The following is a 19,092-nucleotide window of genomic DNA, read 5'->3' as shown; positions in this document are numbered from 1 at the left end:
ACTTCTTCTTCTATATATAAAGGTAAGTTTATTATTAGTTTCATTGAAGAAAGATATATTTTACATTTCTTAAATGACGATTATTGTTAGTTATTACTTATTATTAGAAGCAGAAAAGTGTCCATGGATGATATACCTAATATGCATACGTCAGCTTTCGGTCAAAGCCGCATCATCAGCATAAGGGGAACATATATATATCTTAAAAAATTTAATCTTATATTTTCTAATCCTAAAAATTTATTTATACAAAATCACTTTTCAAACACACACATGCAATGGACTACAAGGCTCTACTACAATATTTCCTATGACTCTACAACTACAATAATGTATACATCAATCTTAACGCCGTATTGCCACACATTGACATGGAATGCTCTTATTACTTGATAGTTTTTTTGTTTTTAATTAAGTAGCTAGTGAGGTTACAAATAAAAGTTAAGTGGAAGCTTTAGTTTTTCTATGTTTTGAGCGAGACACTTCTTTAGATGCAATCGTATATATATGATCGCAGTCATTCATAACCATGCACATTCATATTGCAACAGAAAATTATGCAATATTCACTATACAAGGTATAAATAGTAGTCCTATTAATTAGTTAGAGACAAAAAATTTGTATGCCTTCAATATAGCACAACTCATCATGCATGGTGCATCTTTCCACAATATAATTGTTCTCTCAGCATATATAAATATATAACTAAGTACATAATTTTTCTCTCTCTCTATATATATATATATCCACAAAAATGTGAAGGTCAATTTTTCTCTAATAGCGTGTGGGATATTTAGTAATTATTAATACATCGTCAATTAGAGCAATAGAAACTTTTTTAGTAAAAAAAAAAAATAACGGATATTAATTAGGAAAAAAAGTGTGTAGGAGAATGAATGAGAGGGACATAAAATGTGTTGTCCTAGTGCCGACAGATACAGATATAAGGCACACATTGGGTACTTTTCTTGCATTGATGAATCTAATCTATTATTTTACATACACTAATGTTGCATTGTGGCCATAGCCTCTCTCCAATCCTTCTCTTTGCGTCTGAAAGAAAACCAAATTAGTGGCTTGGAAGTTATTGCTTTCACTATTCTTGGTGCATGGTTTCACATGCCCCTTGGACTTTTTTCGGTCCTCGTGAGATAGGGTATTGTTGTACGTGTGTTACCGAAAGGGACCATACACAACACAAATTTATTGCATGCATGTTACGTTCTTCAAGTTTCTACTGTAGTAGCACATGCATGCAACAACAAATTATTAGGTTCCAGTCATGAGAAGGTGAAAATGTATATGCTTATTATTATTGACCTCAGCTATTACTTGTCAACTAAGATTTTAAAAAATAAATAAATAAATCACTCATAGATATATACACAGCTAGGTGCATTAAGCTCAACAAAATTTTCTAGTGACACCAATTATAAGAGTCATGTGTTAGGATATTAAGGTCATCAAATTCTGAGAGTGATGTTGATGATCAGATAAAATAACTGTAGTGTACGTTTATAATAATTTGTATCATTAAATTTAGTTTATCCTAAGTTGATGAAAAGTGAATGCATGCATAAGTACATACAGTTAATCCTAGTTCACTCTATATAAAATCAAATGATAGTAATTCCAATTTAAGTAAAATCATGTTGTTTATATTTGATAGAAAAATATAATAGAAGAATCAGAAAGTGTGTTTCAGTATGTTGAATAATTCATTAATTGATACAAGAATGTTAATCTTAACAAGTTTACTATCTACTCAACTAATTATCCACTAACACTAATAACTTCGTGACAAATCTACTAATCTCATACCTAATTCACTAATTATATTTAATATCTCTCCTCAAATTTAAGTGGGAGCTAAAGAAATTATTTTAAGTTTGGATATCAGATTTTGAAATCGAATAAGATGATGAATCTTAGTAAAAATATCATTCGTCTGATTTATAGTTCTAATAACTATTAGACAAATAACACCAATAAAAAATTATTGTCAAACAAAAAGACAGTCATTCTCAATGTGTTTAGTTCGCTTATGGAAAGTATCATTATGAATTATTTGAATAGCATTTCTGTTATCACAATAGAAATCAATAGAAGAACTTTTATGTTCAGTGCTATAACCAAAAAAATAACATAGACAAACCCAAAGTTCAAGTTTATTATGTTTATGAAATTGCGAACTAAATTCAAACACTCTAAACTGAAAAAGTATTATAAAAACGCTTAAAAGAGTTATATTATCTAAAAAAAATTTTGGAAACAATTTTAGAAACATAAAATTTTATCAGGATAATAGTTTTTAATTCAATAGTAAATTTTATAAAATAAAAAATTATTTAATTATATAACATTTGCAAAGCACGAATATTTTGTTGAATTGTTGTGTTCGCGTATTGGATATATTTCGGATACACATTTATCGATATTCATCCAACACGCATGTTTTCTATGTCCAACTATGTCTTAGTAAAAAATAAAATAAAATAATTTATATTTTAAATACTTTATATAATTTTAAAAAATATTAAAAATAATTAAAAATTAGTTTATATTTTAATATTAATAAAATATTAAAATATAATTACAAATTATTTAAAAAAATTTATATTTTATATATGTGTGATATTTTCATGTCTTATAAAAATTTAAAATTTATATAACTACTATGTATTTATATTGTGTCTCATGTTCGTGCCATCCGTCCATCACAGTGTAACATTAATTTAAACTTACACTTGTCATTCGATCTTTAACTCATATATATAGCATTTGATCTTTAATTTAACTCATATATATAGCCCTTTGAATGTAGTAATATAATTTTTGCTAGAATTATGTATCCATTATAAGCTATATGTCCTACATTAGCATTTAGCAGATAGAGCTGATATATTCGATCATTAAGAATTTTCATAAAAGCTCCAATTACATGTAGGAGATAAATTAGGTTGGCATGCTCTAGAATGTATTTGTTGGTTTATATTTTAATTTGGAATGCCGGATGACCCATCATGATTTAATTAACTAATTAACTAATTATTGGACCCTTATGATTAATTTGTCTGCAACTTTTCAACCAAGTATGAGCAATAAAAATTAAATTATCAAGAAGGGATAGTAACGTGGGTCATTATCGGCGTGCTATTTCATATATTAACTCTCCAAATTGTAGGGTACAACTTTTTTCTTCTACTTAGTTTAGTGTATACGTCTCTTTTAGATTAGGTACTAATGGTTTTTTTGTCTTTACTTCTAGTGCATTAGATTTGAGCAAGGGAACTGTATTAAGGGTCCGAAAGCATAGTTTATAATGTGACTTGTAAATACCTTCACAATAAAAGAGTAAAACAGTAAATTTAGGTAGGCATTAATCTTTTTGTTTTTCCATTTACAATTTTACATTAGTCAGCTGGTATTGGGTACATTATTTGTCATTTATAGTTATTCAAAAATGGCCATATGTTTTTTATCTTTAAAAATGAAAGATTAGTTTCAATTCATAAAATAGCTCTACTTTCTGACTTGTTTCTAGCTACTATGACTATGAGAGCTAGAAAGAAAGCAAACAAAAATAAATCTTCTTTTTTTTCTTCGGCGACTTTATATCCACAAATAATTAAAATGAAGCTTCTGGCATAGGTATATATTTGTTTGACCTTAAGAGCTATAAATGCTAACAAAATATTGAGTAGGTAATCGGTTAAGGCAATCAACTGCCAACATTTTTGGGTTGATTTAAATAATAATAATAATAATAATAATAATAATAAGTAGTAATATAAGAAATTAATTTTTAATTAATTAATATTAGTTATTTTTTATTTTTTATTTCTTTTGAGAATTTAAGATTTAAAAATAAAACTAAAGATTTATAATTTAAAATTTAAAATAAATAAAATAATTTAAAAAATTAAATGAAATTAAAAAAAAAACTAAATATTTCAAAAATATCGATATTTTAATAATGTTATTCATTAATTTTAATTATAAAAAAATATATATAATATATATTAATTAAAGTTAACTGTTAAAATCACCAAAATACGGAAATTTTGGAATATTTGAGAGAGGCTAATATGAATGAATGTATTTATTATTTGTTGAGCATTGTGGTAACTGATGTCATCATATATCATAGTAGTTGTCCTAATTGAGTAAAGTAAAGGATAGCAGCGTTGGAATTCCCAAAATGAATAATTGAAGTGAATGCATTGATTGATTACATGAGAGTGATTAAATGCATCCTGCAAATGGAAAGAAAAGGAACAGATGGGGGAAACCCAAAAAGTAGAGACATGGCATGCAACAGTCTTTATCTGTGGAATGTGGTTACCTTACTTGTATTCTGTTCATACTTTATTTGTATTATGTCTGTGACTGAAACACACAGAAAGAGAGCGCCCTACCTACTCCTACTCCTACTGCCACATAAGAACAAATACTGTCACACTCCATCGTCATGCACCATGCTTGTGTTACTGATAACCACTAAATAGTTTTATAAAGATAAAGATATATTATTCATCATCAAGGTTAGATGGGACTGGAAGTTGAAAGCTAGAGAGCTTAATCAAAAATTCAAAATATCATTCTCCAATAATTCAGGAGAAAAGAATTGACAATATCAGGCTAATGTCCCCCTAAAAAACAAGCATTATATTTTACATGGGAATGGGAGTAGTAGTAGTAGCATAAAGACACAACAACATTAGCAAAGAAAACCATCCTTCGGTTCCCTTGTTTAAATGAATAAGAGGGCTTCGATCTCATCCCTCCCTCATCATCAGAATTCAGACCTGAGACCAGGATTCAGAGCATTTTTTCCAGTCATCAAGAACCAAATAGATTTACAGAAACTCAACATCTGCTCTATACTATACTACACTATACTAAACTATACATGATCTATTGCTAAGCACAATCAGTCACCTCCAAGATTCCTCAACCGAATAATCTGTGAGAGGTTATCTTGATTCTGGAACTGTAGTCAGCACACCTAAACTTTCTTTGGATAATGAACATCATGTTGTAAGAAACAAACGCATCTTGTATAACGGGGAGAAGGAAGAAAGAGATCTTGCAGCAGCAGATATTCTCTCAAGTACTTTTCTTTATACAATCCTCGGCAAAAAGATCAGGCTTTCCTATTTTCGCCTCCTCATGTCTTATCCTAAGTAGTTGGTTCAAAATTGTTGTCCCGCAGCCAAAAATTTCTACCTCCCATGCAACCCAATTATAATCAAAATCTTGAAGGATCACTGAATACATACATAAAAATTTCTTCACAAATCATCACATCACATGAGCATATTTAAATCCGTTAGGTCATCCATTGGTATGTCAAGTCCCATGCAATCGTGGTCTTGCAAACCATCCTCATCAAAATTCAACCAAGAACTAAGATCTTGAGGGCCGCCAAGTTCAACAGATACACCAAATTCTTCTATTGTACTTAAATCAGGCAGAGGAAAATTCTCAAATTCGCTAGGTTGATTTACTTTATTTGTTTCCTGGTTACCAGATAATGGTGGTCCATCTTTGTTTTGCTCACCAGCAGTAATCTTTTGCTTGGGCTTAACCTTTGTTTTGTTCTCATTTTGGCAACTGTCCAGTGACAGGCGTCCAGATCTAGAAGCCGAATTTTGTTTGGCTTGATCCTTGCTCTGATTCCTATCTCTCTCACTTCTCTTTCCCTTTACTCCACCACTGACACCCCCATTGACCAACATTTCCCTCTTTTTCTCCTTGATGAACACAGAACCATTCTTGGATGATGCTTGTTCTGATGAGTGAATAGAACCTTGAAAAGAATCAGGAAGTCCTCTATCAGCATAATCTCTTTGGAAATCATATTTCTCAGAAGCAATAGAAACTGCACCTGTATCAGTGGATGCAGAACAAAAATTGTAAGTGTGTTAATATATAAATATCTCGAGAAAACCAACACACACTGACAAATCTCTCATATATTGGCAAAGATATAGTCAATGACAAGACCATAAAAAAAAAAGAGAAAGAAAAGATATAGTCAACGATATAACACTTGAACAAGTAAGGAAGACATGGTAATTGCTAAGGATTTTCAAGACCTAATAAGTTATAAGATTAACACAAACACTGACATCAGGAGAGGGAGGGAGGGAAAAGAAGGGGGGGGGGGGGAGGGAGAGAAACAAACAAACTATGAAGAAACAACAAAAATAATGCAAAAGGTAAATTTTCAAATACCTGATTTTCTAGCTTCCCCTTGATTCAAAGCTTTGTTACATGTATTACTGGCTGTCCCAGAGACAATGCAATCCAAAGGTTTTGCATCATTCTTCTCGCGTGAAGGGGGAGAAAACATGATATTTTGCAGTGCAGGTTCACTAAAGCAGCTAATGCCAGCTTCTTCATATCTTTTACATCTTCCAAGAGTACGCTTCAGAAAAGCCAACGCAACTTGTTTCGACACCTTGTGAACTGCACCTTTTGAATTTTTGCTTCCACGGCAGGCCTGCCAACATTTAAATTGATATAACACTGACGGTAAGGACAAATAATCCATCGATATAAAAACTAATGATAAGGACAAATGATCCGTAACTATATTATTCACAATTGCATTTCTATATTGATTAAATCTTTTTCGCCGCGCGGGCAAAGATGCTAGTTAAATGAAACCTTGGAACTGTAAGCACAACTATCAACATTTCAACTAAATTGATCTCCAGGGGGGAAAACGAAAAACAAAAGACAAAAAGAAAAACAAAATACAACAGTAGTACAATGAATTTTATAGTAGTTTCGTTGTGAGCATTTCTCACACAAAATCTCCAATATCATAGCATATTAATCAATTATTGATAAACAAGGCAACCTCGAGACAGGGGGAGGGGTGGAATTGACAAGTATCTACAGATTAACCTTGAAATGCGAGGTTAAACCACTATCGAAATTGTTTTCTTACTGGGGACAAATCACTTGCATCACTCATACATACCAAACAAAAGAAAAAAGGACATAAACAGGGCCAAAAGAAAGCTACTACCCAAAGATAAATAGGCAGAAACCCAAGGTCCCAACTCCCAACATAAAAGCAAAGAAAATCAGATGATTCAGTAACATGCACTTAAACACAATCCAATGACCAAGAGTCCATCCAAACATATGCAGTCAACCATTAGGAACATAATATTTTTCAACTGGCAAAATAGGAAGAGTGCCTCAATGAAAGAAAATAAAAGGTTGGAAAAGGAGTCGGTTTATTACCAATCTCCTTCTGTAAGCCATTTCAATAAGTTGGTCAAATGCAACTTGTTCAACCTTCCTGCATGGTAAGAACAGTAATTTTGATAAGAATCAATAATATCTGAAGGACAAATATAAAAAATGAGAGCCATGAGTCACGACAAAACATGCAATCCTGGCAAGAAAACAAGGAAATTGCAAAAAGATCTACAACATAAAATTTAAGGATAGAAAGAAGGATCAGAAACAAAACACGTAAAACATCATTGAAACATACCGCTTTTCCATGTCCCTCCCTTTTTGAATAGCCCTATCAATTCTGTCCAAGTTTTTCTTCTTGCTCCCATTCTTTTAGTAAGTCAATCGGGACAACAACATAAGAATCATGAGCATTTAAGGACAGCATGATAAACTTATGAAATTCACCACAGAATAAAGCTCTAAAACTAGCTTTAAATAATTCTATCAATGAATTTCTTTTTAAAATTCAAACCTGTTCATATAATGCTTTCTCAAGTTTCTCAATATCTTGATTTATAGCTTCATCTTCCTCAGCTAAATCAGGCTGCACCTTGCAAAGGAAGATTAAGGAGCATGATCATCAATCTGGTAAACATCAAATAACTATGGCATTATAATTCCATATAGCAATAAAGGCTTACCAATATTTCTGGATATAAGCCAATGCTCTGCAACTCGAGCAGCAACCTGTCATCCAAAGACATCAACTGATATGGGTCATCCGGTGATGGAAAACCAGGAATACTTAATTCACCAGGATGCAGTTGATCAAGATCATTTGAACATATTTCGCTTGTGTGTGTGATATCAGAAACGGAAAACTCTTCGTCTCCCTGCCAAACTCCAGTGCTTTGTAATGAACTGGATGTGTTTGGATACCTAAAGGTGTTGGATGCAGTACTTTTATCACAAGATAGTCTGTCCAACATACAACTCTTTTGAATATGAAAATCCACCTTTGATTCAACTTCCGAGTCCATTCTATCCCGATCTTTGGGTTCAAAATCAATTTGATTACAAGAATCACAATGAGAATCATCACTAGCACATTGTCGAGATATATTCTTTGCGTCACTTAGGTGATATGATTCTTCATTATCATCTTCTTCAATTAGAGCACAAAGAAGTCTTTGGAATAACGGAGCAACCTTGTCAAGTCTTTCGGAGTCATTCTTTTCACCTAAAGCATCTAACTTAGATGAATCATCTTCATAACGGCTTCTCTTCCCTCCCTCCGAACCTTGAGTAGTTTTGTTATTTACAACACCACCCTGGGCAAATATAAAAAAAGTAAATTAGTCAATAAATTCCTCAAAAGGTTTGGCTCTTATACAAATTTGTCCATTTCACAACTAGAATTTGTTTACTTTTGTTTCCGGATAAGTAATTTGGTTGCAGTTGTGAAGATCCAAAAATGAACAGGAGATTTGTAGGGAACTCATTCACTTACCAAATCATTGTCAATGCCAAATAAGTGAGATAAACTTTTGCCAACTTCTTCAGCAATGTTGAGCTGATTCAACAATCAAAACACACGGGCACAAAACGTAGTAAGTTAGAATCTACTATTCAATATATTCAGAATTAGATTGTACACACAAATTTCCAGAAAAAGCATGCTATGATCAACATGAAGTTGCTACCTGTTGCTTCAAGTATGATGCATCGTCCAAGCTGATTGAAGCAAAAATAGGCTCCATTTTATTCCAGAATGAGCCCGAACACACAATATCTACATAAAATATGCCAGCAAATGATGAGATACAGCCATACAGGCCAAAATAAGAAACAGCAGAACAAGTTGGAGATAAACAGAAATTTGGTAACAAGCTAAAATGGCTGAAGATGCATACTGCTAGCATTACGAGCAGCATTTGCAGCTTTATATAATTCTTCATGATCATCATCAGATTCACCTGTAAAGTCATTTAAATATGTAGTGTATGAGTACACATTCACAAGCAGTCAGAGAATAGGAATCAATTATCTATAGAATAGTTGTGTTGTTTCTCTTGGTTGATCAAATTAAAAGGTTTTACTATTTCTCTTTTAACATATATTGACCATGAAATTGAAGATGTCAAACTGTACTGAATATCAATGATACAATGAATAGAGGCATCATTAAAGAACAAGCCACGGATGCACAAGTGGACAACGGATAACAGAGCAACAATGGAAAAGTCTTAATATTATTCTGTTTGGCACATTCTTAATGAAATAAATAAGTACGATAGTATATGTCAATATGTGCTAACATAATTTTAGTGTGATCTAATCATATTAACCGATAGATGTGACTTGATTTATTATTCCCGTGCATCGCACGGGCTATGCACTAGTTGGAAATATAATACACACATAACAACTTATGGAAATATGCCATGTGGAGGAAACCTAACAAACTAATACCACTACCATATATTAGAAATGTGAAAGGAATTTGGTTGTTTCTGCCATAGTAAAAAGACTATATTCCCAAACAAATCAAGCTTCAGTATGAACAATCAGCACTACCTCCAAAATCAGAAGATCCAATATTCAGTTGCTTCCCTACACGAGTCAAAACCTTGCGATCTTTCTGCTTTTTTGAAGGAGGACGTCCATATTTGCTGCATTATCAACAAAGGAAGACAACGATGGTGTTAACAAATTGATATAACACGAATAACAAGATCACAAAAGACATCAACTTACGTTTTACTCTTATCATTTGCCCTCATGTCCTGTACTGGCTTCGTTGGTGGATTCTCTGACTTCTCCCTCCCTGAGGGAACACCAGACCTTATTAATGATAAATTCCTTCCAGTTCTTCCTTGTCTCTGCACACAATCTCCCGAATCATCAGTTGGTATTTTGTTCTTCTTCATTTGTGCCATAGACGTCATACCCTTTTCAGCTGCCACATCAAAGTCATTGCCATTCATTCCTTTCTCTTTTATTTTGTGTTCACCAGCTCCAGATTCTTCACTTTCAGAAAAGCCAAATGGAGATGAAATGTCATCAGGTGGCCTTTTATATTTTGGGGTACTAGTTTCTACACTGCTTGCCAGTTGGAGTCCATTGTTTACGACTGAAGAACCTTTCAAATCAGAAGTTTGACAGCCTTCAGATGAGACCTGGACTTCAAGACTGCGTGAGGCAGGAGAAACTACTTTTACTCTTCTTGAGCGTGAATTTTTGGGTGGCCTCTGACCAACCCACTGGGTCATTGGATGTATAGAAGAGCCTACAGATGTAGAAAACAGTTAATTATTTGTGTAACCACTGAGACTTTATATTATCATCTAAAGGCTATCCCCAACCTGGAAAGTTTTCAGACGAAGATTGAACATTAGACAAATCTAGCGCACTAACTGAACCTGTTCGTGGTGCCCGGGAAACCTTATTTTTAATTAGTGTGTTAGAGATGCTTGCTGGGAAATCCTCCTGATTGTTGGATCTAATTACAAGAGCAATCAACATCAATGATTAATCAATTTGCCAATAAATATCAATTCTAAAAGGATATAAATGTCAACAAGGGCCATTATGCAGATATTAATTGAATTCTTCAGCAACTAGGTTGTAGTCATATATTAGAACATGGCAATGTCAAGATGAGCAAAAAACCTGTTGCTTCCCTTTGCCACTACTTTCTGCTCAGCTATATGGTCCCTGTGAAGAGATCCACATTCTTGCTCACTTGCAAGCATATTACGCACCCCAATAGTAGAAGGCTCAGAAGAGCCTCCAGACTTGTTGATTCCACTAGATCCAGGAAGTGGCTTCAATCTGTACCACAAAATGCTTATTGATATAAGAGATTAATTTTGCAATTTGTATGTTATTTTCCAGCAATGTATATCATGTACAACCATTTTGACAATGATGTTGAATACCAAAGATTTGAAGAGTTACTCTAGTTGAGAAACAACAAAACATCCAAAGAGAACAATAAAATATTGATGGAAAAGACTCTCAGCAGGGAGGACAAGAAGTTATGGCATACACAATAACCCTAAAGATATAATTCAAACAAAGAAACAATGGAATTCACAAGCAAACTCAACCCTATAACAGTGACGTTGATTCAATACCATGACCATGATCCATTCAGTTTTAACATACACAAAAAAGCATAGAATCATTCATATGATATTTTCTACCATTAACAAATTCTGTTGGATGAAAACCAGTGTGTGAAATTACTCCATATATATCATCATCGATGGAAAATCTAATAAATCCTCGAAAAAACTATTTGGTCAGTATTAGCATGACAACTGAAACCTAAGTCCTGAAATCTATAACAAGACAAACTACCTGAAACCCTGTGTATCATAAAAACGCATCTTCGAATCAGCATTTGCCTTTGGAAGAGCAGATCGTTTCACATCTCTTTCACCAGTCATGACTCTGTTTCCTACAGCTCCAACAGATCTCTTCTTTTTAATTTTTTGATCCAACCCTTCACCTCCAGCAAGTAATCTGCGAGTTTTCTCTTCATTTCGAACAGAACCCCCGCCAAGTGTCTGAATCGAATTTCCATCCTTCTCTGTGACCATCTGCTGCCTTCCAATGGCAGCAGATCTGCTTTCCTCCTGAGAGCATTATAGTGAACAAACTCATGAAGAATGCAAGTGGACAAGTAAACATAATACAAATTATTACCAGAAATTAATAAGTTTAAAAATTTGTTTGGAGAGGAAGACATCATTAATAATCTTAACTTAGAAATTGGAATGTAAATCACTTGAAACATTTCATCCTAAAATATTTCAACTGAACATAAAAACTTAAATGCCTGAATCACTGTGGTAAGAAGCATTGAGGATCATCATGTACAACCATTTCGATATGTTATTTTCCAGCAATGTATACCATGATCTCCTTCTACTCTCTCATCCATAAGCACTCATGCTATGCCATTAACAAAAATGAAACTCAAAATACTCAATTCGTAGCCAAGAAAGAATTTAAGGTTTTTAACAGTGTAAAAGAAAAAACTATGCAACATGTCTCATAGTTAGCTCCTTTCAGTATACAAATAAAAAATAAACCGAAGAAGTAATAATAGCATTAAAACATACGCACCCGCACATCTGCCACTGCTGTACGGAGTCGCTTGTTCAGCATTGAATTTGAGGTCTTGACTTCTGATCTTGGAGTTAGATTATCATTAGGGGTTTTGTGAGTCTGGCTACCCATCTTTGTTAAGTTTACTCCACCTCCCCTTTCACTTGATAAATCTGCCCTCTGTCGCTTCTTTGTATTTAATGCTATTGCCTCTCTATACCTGTCCAATTTGGATAAAGATTCCCCTAACATTTTTGATCGATCCCTGATTGACATATTTCAGTTCAATCAGGACAAAATGATTGGTGTGTCGTGAAATAATAACTAAACAATGTATATTAGAAACTAAAACTTCTACAGAAGCCAGGAACAAATCACAAGTATCCTATGACTTCAATGGTTTACAAACTTAAAACAATGACCAAGCATCACAGATAATAAGGTTTGCATTAGACAGGTCCCCAAAAAAATGGGGCAATGGTGAAAAGAAGAAAAAAAAATAAAAGATCATTTCACCAGAACTTCTTACCAAAAGGGAAAATTGCAATTTACTCCCTTAAACGATAAGGTCATGTATACCTTAACCATAATTTCTAAAAATGTGCAAACGAACCCTTTATTTAAAACCATGAAAATCGGTCCCTAAATACAAATGACCCTCAATTCAAAAAGAAGTAGATGAGAGTGTAGAAAGAGATCATGATTGATATTGTCATCGGGGATGTGGCGTAAAATATCACAGCAACTGTAAGAGACCATTTATTTCATTATTGATCTAGCCATCCTTAATTGTGTAGTAATCCAACTTTACAAACAGAAATGTCCAGATTTAATTATACAGTAGATGAATCCAATATAGAGTGACAATTATATACCTTGCCTTTCTGGAGGCATCTTGTACACTTTCTTTGAAATTCTTAAGCTCCCCTGGGGCTACTGGAGCCATAGGCTTGTGATGTAGAGTTCCAAAAGAATGGTCTTCTGATGTGTTCCCCACAGAAACACCTAGAACCCTCCTCAGCTCTCCTGAACGAGTATATTTTTTACTACCTAACGTAATTGGATCCAGTGGCAAATACTGTGGCAAAGGTGGCATATCTGATGAGGTTATCCCACTGCTGGTGCTGCCGTTCAAGTTACTCCCAGAACCCAACATTAAGCTGTAACCTTAATAAAGCTTAGAACACAAGTATCTCTTTATTTTGTCCCAATATCAAATTGAGTTTACAAATTCCTGTCCACAATTCAATAAACCAGAACAGCAGTAAGACACTTTAACGAACATAATAAAGGCAACATCATATAAAGTAACAAATGCTAGCACCTATAAAGAAATTTATGGCTTGCACATAGAAAGCTTACAGGATCATATGATAATATTGTATAAAGAAGATCATCATACAAATTACTTAAGAAAGCTACTAATTGAAGCATGTCGAGAGAAATGCAGTAGTTTCAGTTATGTAACAAAAGCCATGCTTCTCAGTTTCTCAATCTTCTATAATCTGCTTAACATAAGATTAATTGTAGAATCTAATCTTCTCCACTTTTTTTCCCCTACCAAGGATGACACTGCCGCACATTACTAATTCCGCTAATTTCAAATGCCCAATTCTACGAAAACGTGTAAAACCAAATGCAGATCACCATATTGCTCAGTAAAATAACACAAGCAGAACCCAGAAGAGAAAAAATGGTGGGAAAGCAAAAAAACGAAATTGAGCTGAAATTTTCCACTAAATACCCAAAACCAAGAAAAGACAAAATCAAACTCGGTAAATGAAGGGAACCATACAGGAACAGTTTCTCAAAAACTGGAATTCAAGATTGCTGGGGCGATTCGAGGTAATCGAAGAAGAAATCATGCGGAGAAAAACCCTAGTTGGGGGAATTGGGATTGGGGTTAATTGCGATTAAATTGAGAGGAATGAACGTTGATTGGAAGAGAGTGAAGATTAAAGAAAAGATGGGTACCGCGAATTGAAGAGGGTCAATGGCAGATCAAAGTCCCAAACTTTGAGGGATACAGAAAATAGAGAGAGAGATTCAGGCACGATGAATAACGCGGGAGGAATATCACTACGACTTTGGGTTGTCGTCTTCATACGTATATATTTATACTTACCATTCTATTGTACGCCTCCTCTACGTGTGTTGCTATTGTTAGTAATTGTCAAGTACTAATACTTAAGAGTAAGGACACAACACAATACCAACATGTAAACATACAAATTTTAAATTTTTGTAAGATATGAAAACACAATATAAATAAAGTAATAATATTTAAAATTGTAATAATATTTTAATTATTTTTTATGTTTTTAATTATATAACATATTTAAAATCATTTTTTGTTTTAATAAATAATATATATTATTTCTAAATTTATTTTACGAATATAATGATATTTAGATGTATTTAAATAGATTCAATTATTTTTATTAAGATGCAATTTGAGAAAAGACACATATGTCGAACAAATATTAAATAAATATCTTATCCGAATATGTATATATGACACGTAGACACAATAACTTATTAGTACATATCATCGTATCGACTATGTTACGTGTATATAAAAATCAACCACCAAAGTTTGTTATTCGTATAAAATACATGTTGAAATACAAATATACATTGAAAATAAATTAAATTACACATGTATTTATTCACAAATACATTGATAACTGATTTTATTGATTGATTTTAGTGTATGAATAATATTTTTGTTATCGTATACACATAATAACATGTAGGGCTATGAAAATTTGTTAGTAAAAATTTAAAATTTTCATATTTTTTCTATAAAAACTTGTTTAAAACACATGTTAATTAAATTTTTTGTATACTTTATGAATATGAATATTAATTGGAGCATCACAGATTCACATAAATATTTATTTTATCTCTAACATATTTAAAACTTTTTTTTTTCTTTTGGGTAGACAAACAGATTAAAAAGTATAAATGTCAATTTTTCTTTTTACATCCACTAAAGATATATTTGTAAACAAACAGGGTCATTCTCCAAGGGAAATACCTCAAGTCATACAATAACTTGATATGAGCTTTTATTTTTACACACTCGTATCATCATGCGCTTTAATAATCTCTTATCTGTAATGTTGGATTTGATTTTGACTTTATATTATGTGTTTTAATTAAATGATCTCAATACTTATAATAAGAAGTTAAAACCTATGATATTGAATCATCCTTAGTGCATAATCATTAATATGCAAATTTTGTCCTCTTTTTTGACCGAGAAAATACTCAGTTTGGTTCCTAAAATTATACTCGAGTCTCAATTTAGTCCTTAAAATTTCAATTGTCTCAATTTAGTCCGTAAACTTTTCAAATTTTAATCACGTTAGTCCCTACAGTAGTTTCCGTCACAGAGTCAATTGAAAAGTTTATAAACTAAATTGAGGCAATTGAAACTTTAAGGACTAAATTGATGCTCCAGTGTAACTTTAAGTAGCAAATTGAGTATTTTCTCTTCTTAATCATTCATTCTTATTCTTTTAACAGATCAAGGCAAATCCTCAAATGCGTTAAAACTTCAACAAAATTCAAATTTTATTCATTTTCTTCACCATTTGTTAATAGAATGAGAACCACACTTAATCACATTAATATTGACATGTTCATTTTTTTCCGAGCTTCTGTTTCAGTCTCCAGAATGCCTAAGATATTAGACATATAAGTTGGGATCAATGGTACAACTGAAAAATGTGATGTATGATGCCTTGAACTTATGAATGTGATCCCTTCAAGCTTTCAGCAAACTGAAAAATAATGTAATTTACATATGATCTATGACATTCGCTCAGAATGTAAAACAGAATAAAACACGAGAATAAATTAAGATACAAGTATGTCTCTATCTGGTCTAGGCCTATATGAAACATTTTCTTCACCAAGTAAAAGTGCCCTCAAAACGGCCTCACACAAACCACTATAATGGATAATCAAATGTCCACCATCTGAAACTTCATGGTAATTTATCCATGGCATATTCCTTGAAACAAATCTCTGGATTTGAGAGGGCACAACCTTGTCTTCGTATCCTTGCCAAATGTGAACTTTACTTGTGTTGTGAGAGAATGGATTGCTCAGCTTCAATGGATCAAACTCCCAGTTGCCAAATGCCACCATCCAATCACCCCGGAGTGTGTCAAAAACAACCTGTTCCCTTAACTTTTCCTATACACACAGATCAATGAGGAGTTATTCCTCCTTGACTAACCATTTGTATTCAGCTAAAAGTAAGTGAAAGAAAGCATGTAATTCACCTTGGTAAGCATAGGGAAGCCGGGAATAATCTTCAAGATGTCAATGTCTCTAGTGTTGAAGAAAGCCGGGTTTTTCTCAATGACAGAATTTGAAGGGAGCCACTTTTGAGTGACCAACCAGTGCAATAGTCTCGGAGAATATTTTGCAAGCCAAAGTGCCCATTGGATCAGTCTCTTCCTGTAGTCCTGTCTCACCACACTCTCAGGCAGTGAAGCCCAATTGTAATTGATCACTGGTGCTATCATAGCCACACCTGCTAACCTGCACAAACAAAATGGTGATATATCCACCACCTAGTGAAGTATTTCACAATGATTCAAAAATACATATTTTTATTTGCCTGTGGGGGATGTAGTGGAGACAACTCCAGGTAGCATGCGATCCCATTGAGACTCCAATGACATAAAATTTGTGTCCTATCTGTAACTGATCGGCAAGTTCTTCAATGTCAAGTGTTTCACTTTTCAATGAGCGTTTGGGGTTCGGATCACTTTCTCCATATCCAGCTCTATCATATTGCACAAAATATATACCCAATTCATCTATTAGTTCCTGCACATTCAGTGTCACATCAATCATCAACATACATTTTGAATCTATTCCACTCACTGTTGATAGCTCACCGGTATTCAATAATCAATTAGATCTAAATCCAACCAACAATTTTCACATCACCGTAACAGAGTCAATAAAAGATTGATCTTTTGTACCTGGGGTGCGAGAAAGTTCATCTCTTTGGAGCTTCCAAAGCCGTGAACAATGATAATCTTATGTTGTGCTTTGTCCCTGGGGACACCCTTTTCTCTGTAGGCTAAGTACCTTCCATCACTGAGCCTGATCCTTGGTGTTGGTGAAGCCTCGTCTTCTGTAATCGAGTTTGAATCGTTGCTGTTGCGGTTTGGCGGCGGAAGCTGTGTGGCCTGATAAACCATTCCCAGAAGTCCCATCAGTAACAGTATTGCGGCCCTTGAAACCATACCTGAAGGAACACATAATTTATTTTCAGTATAATCATCATCATATTCATACGCACATACATAGATATATAGGGCAAGAGAAGATGGCTAAACCTGTCACAAAAACTTATCGAATCTGCCTTGTTTTCTTTGTCAGAGGGATGAAGGATTAATGTTGAAAAGGTGGCGGTGGTTGTGCTTTTAATGTTTGACTTGTGTTTGTGTAGTGAGTAGTGTAGATCTTATTAGGTATATAGGATTTGAGTCTCATGCATCAAAGTGGTGGATGATGCATTTGACTGCCCAAAAGAACAAACAGAGTGGAGATGGAGACTGGGAGGGGCTTCTTTCTTGTGTGTTTTTTTTGACTTTGTGTTGCGATTCACTCAACTCTCAACTCATTTTTACTGCGGTAAATAGTAAAAGAGTATCTAATTTATCATCTTAAAACTTAAAAGTTAAAAGACACCGCATCTAATTGATTCTTTTTTAGCTGTTGCTTAATTCTCATTCTGAAGACTGCCACACACATATATTTGGATTTAAGCTATGCAGATTTTCCGGCAAAGGTATCCTTCTAGCTTAAAATCCACATCACTCTTCATCTATAACATCTATGATCTATCTATATACATATGTTTTAGCTATGAGTCTATTGGTTAAGCTATTAATTAAGACCATTTTTACAAAACTAAATATAAAATTTAATTTTTTTAATGTATTTATTATTTATTTATTGAAGGAAAAAATTTAAAATTTTGTATTAGTAAAATTATATATATATATATATATGGATGAGTGAATTTGCTATCCAAATATGTCTAACCTTTCGTTTTTATAAATATCTTTTTTAACAATCATTCAATCTACTTACAATAACAAAATCTCTCCATTTTTTAAATCGAAAATATTTGATAACAAAATAATCAAAAATAGCCTAACATTTTTTTTATTAATTTTTAATTGCAAGTTTACAATACACACATTTATTATTTTTTTTCTCACACTTGTCATTTTTTCACCCTAACAAATAATAATAATTCAATAAGATATGTCTTAAACTCTTAATTACATTAAAAGTAATAATAAAACATATATTAATAATATTCAAATTAATTTACCAATTATTACGACAAGAATATTATTTACTATTACTAATTCTACTAAATCTGGCGAGTTTTTTCTATTATCATGTATCAATTTTCAGCCTATTAAGTTATGCACATAAACTTTTTAATCCATTTTCTTTATTTTTTTCTTGTTTCGCTTAGTAAAAGTAGTTAAAATATTTTTAATTTAATATTTATAATTTTATACAAATAACATTCATAATTTCATACTCATAATGTTCATAATTAATAAATTTTTACAATTAATATTACCTAATTTCAAAATATATATTTTTTAAATTATCTCACATGTCAATAAATCATAATTTTGATTTATTTTAATATTTATTAGTTGATAATCATATGTATATTTATTTATTGATTTTAATCTTATCAGTTAATAATTAAT

The 19,092-nt window shown here is 32.7% G+C and overlaps 2 protein-coding genes across 5 annotated transcripts; both read right to left on the bottom strand.

The window, feature by feature from the left end:
* Positions 1–4,579: 4,579 nt before the first annotated feature.
* LOC107632393 (spectrin beta chain, brain) lies at positions 4,580–14,478 on the bottom strand. 4 transcript variants are annotated; one of them, XM_088508378.1, is made up of 18 exons: positions 14,297–14,407; positions 14,118–14,200; positions 13,198–13,556; positions 12,341–12,587; positions 11,570–11,847; positions 10,877–11,038; positions 10,570–10,706; positions 9,962–10,493; positions 9,782–9,876; positions 9,118–9,180; positions 8,908–8,996; positions 8,715–8,777; positions 7,906–8,535; positions 7,737–7,808; positions 7,521–7,591; positions 7,265–7,322; positions 6,242–6,509; positions 4,580–5,891 (listed from the first exon to the last, which is right to left on the bottom strand). In XM_088508378.1, the coding sequence occupies exons 3-18, from the start codon at positions 13,476–13,478 to the stop codon at positions 5,311–5,313; spliced, it is 3,627 nt and encodes a 1,208-aa protein (XP_088364504.1). In that variant the 5' UTR covers positions 13,479–13,556; positions 14,118–14,200; positions 14,297–14,407; the 3' UTR covers positions 4,580–5,310. The 4 variants fall into 4 exon arrangements, with proteins under 4 accessions (XP_088364504.1, XP_088364502.1, XP_088364505.1 ...); XM_088508376.1 differs by lacking the exon at positions 14,118–14,200 and having other exon boundaries at positions 14,297–14,478; XM_088508379.1 differs by lacking the exon at positions 14,118–14,200 and having other exon boundaries at positions 10,627–10,706; positions 14,297–14,478.
* Positions 14,479–16,077: 1,599 nt separating this feature from the next.
* LOC107629329 (uncharacterized) lies at positions 16,078–18,192 on the bottom strand. The gene is made up of 5 exons (XM_016332095.3): positions 17,689–18,192; positions 17,329–17,597; positions 16,959–17,170; positions 16,618–16,879; positions 16,078–16,528 (listed from the first exon to the last, which is right to left on the bottom strand). Exons 2-5 carry the CDS (start codon positions 17,593–17,595, stop codon positions 16,187–16,189), a joined length of 1,083 nt encoding a protein of 360 aa, XP_016187581.1. The 5' UTR covers positions 17,596–17,597; positions 17,689–18,192; the 3' UTR covers positions 16,078–16,186.
* Positions 18,193–19,092: the final 900 nt, after the last annotated feature.

The sequence above is a fragment of the Arachis ipaensis genome, chromosome B3 (genome assembly GCF_059453495.1).
Source record: "Arachis ipaensis isolate K30076 ecotype BB chromosome B3, ASM5945349v1, whole genome shotgun sequence".
NCBI classification, from domain to species: Eukaryota; Viridiplantae; Streptophyta; class Magnoliopsida; order Fabales; family Fabaceae; genus Arachis; species Arachis ipaensis.
The sequence above is the reverse complement of the archived record's forward strand: the minus strand, read 5'-3'. Positions and strand labels throughout refer to the sequence as shown.

Excerpts from the sequence above, each read along its gene's own strand:
- LOC107629329 (XM_016332095.3), bottom strand. The coding sequence starts at position 17,595 with ATGGTTTCAAGGGCCGCAATACTGTTACTGATGGGACTTCTGGGAATG. Across the intron at positions 17,171-17,328 it reads TGAACTTTCTCGCACCCCAG|GAACTAATAGATGAATTGGG; the intron begins GTACAAAAGATC and ends CTGAATGTGCAG. Across the intron at positions 16,529-16,617 it reads GCTTCCCTATGCTTACCAAG|GAAAAGTTAAGGGAACAGGT; the intron begins GTGAATTACATG and ends CTGTGTGTATAG.
- LOC107632393 (XM_088508376.1), bottom strand. The coding sequence starts at position 13,478 with ATGTTGGGTTCTGGGAGTAACTTGAACGGCAGCACCAGCAGTGGGATA. Across the intron at positions 7,809-7,905 it reads GCTTATATCCAGAAATATTG|CCTGATTTAGCTGAGGAAGA; the intron begins GTAAGCCTTTAT and ends TGCAAGGTGCAG. Across the intron at positions 5,892-6,241 it reads AGGGGAAGCTAGAAAATCAG|GTGCAGTTTCTATTGCTTCT; the intron begins GTATTTGAAAAT and ends CCACTGATACAG.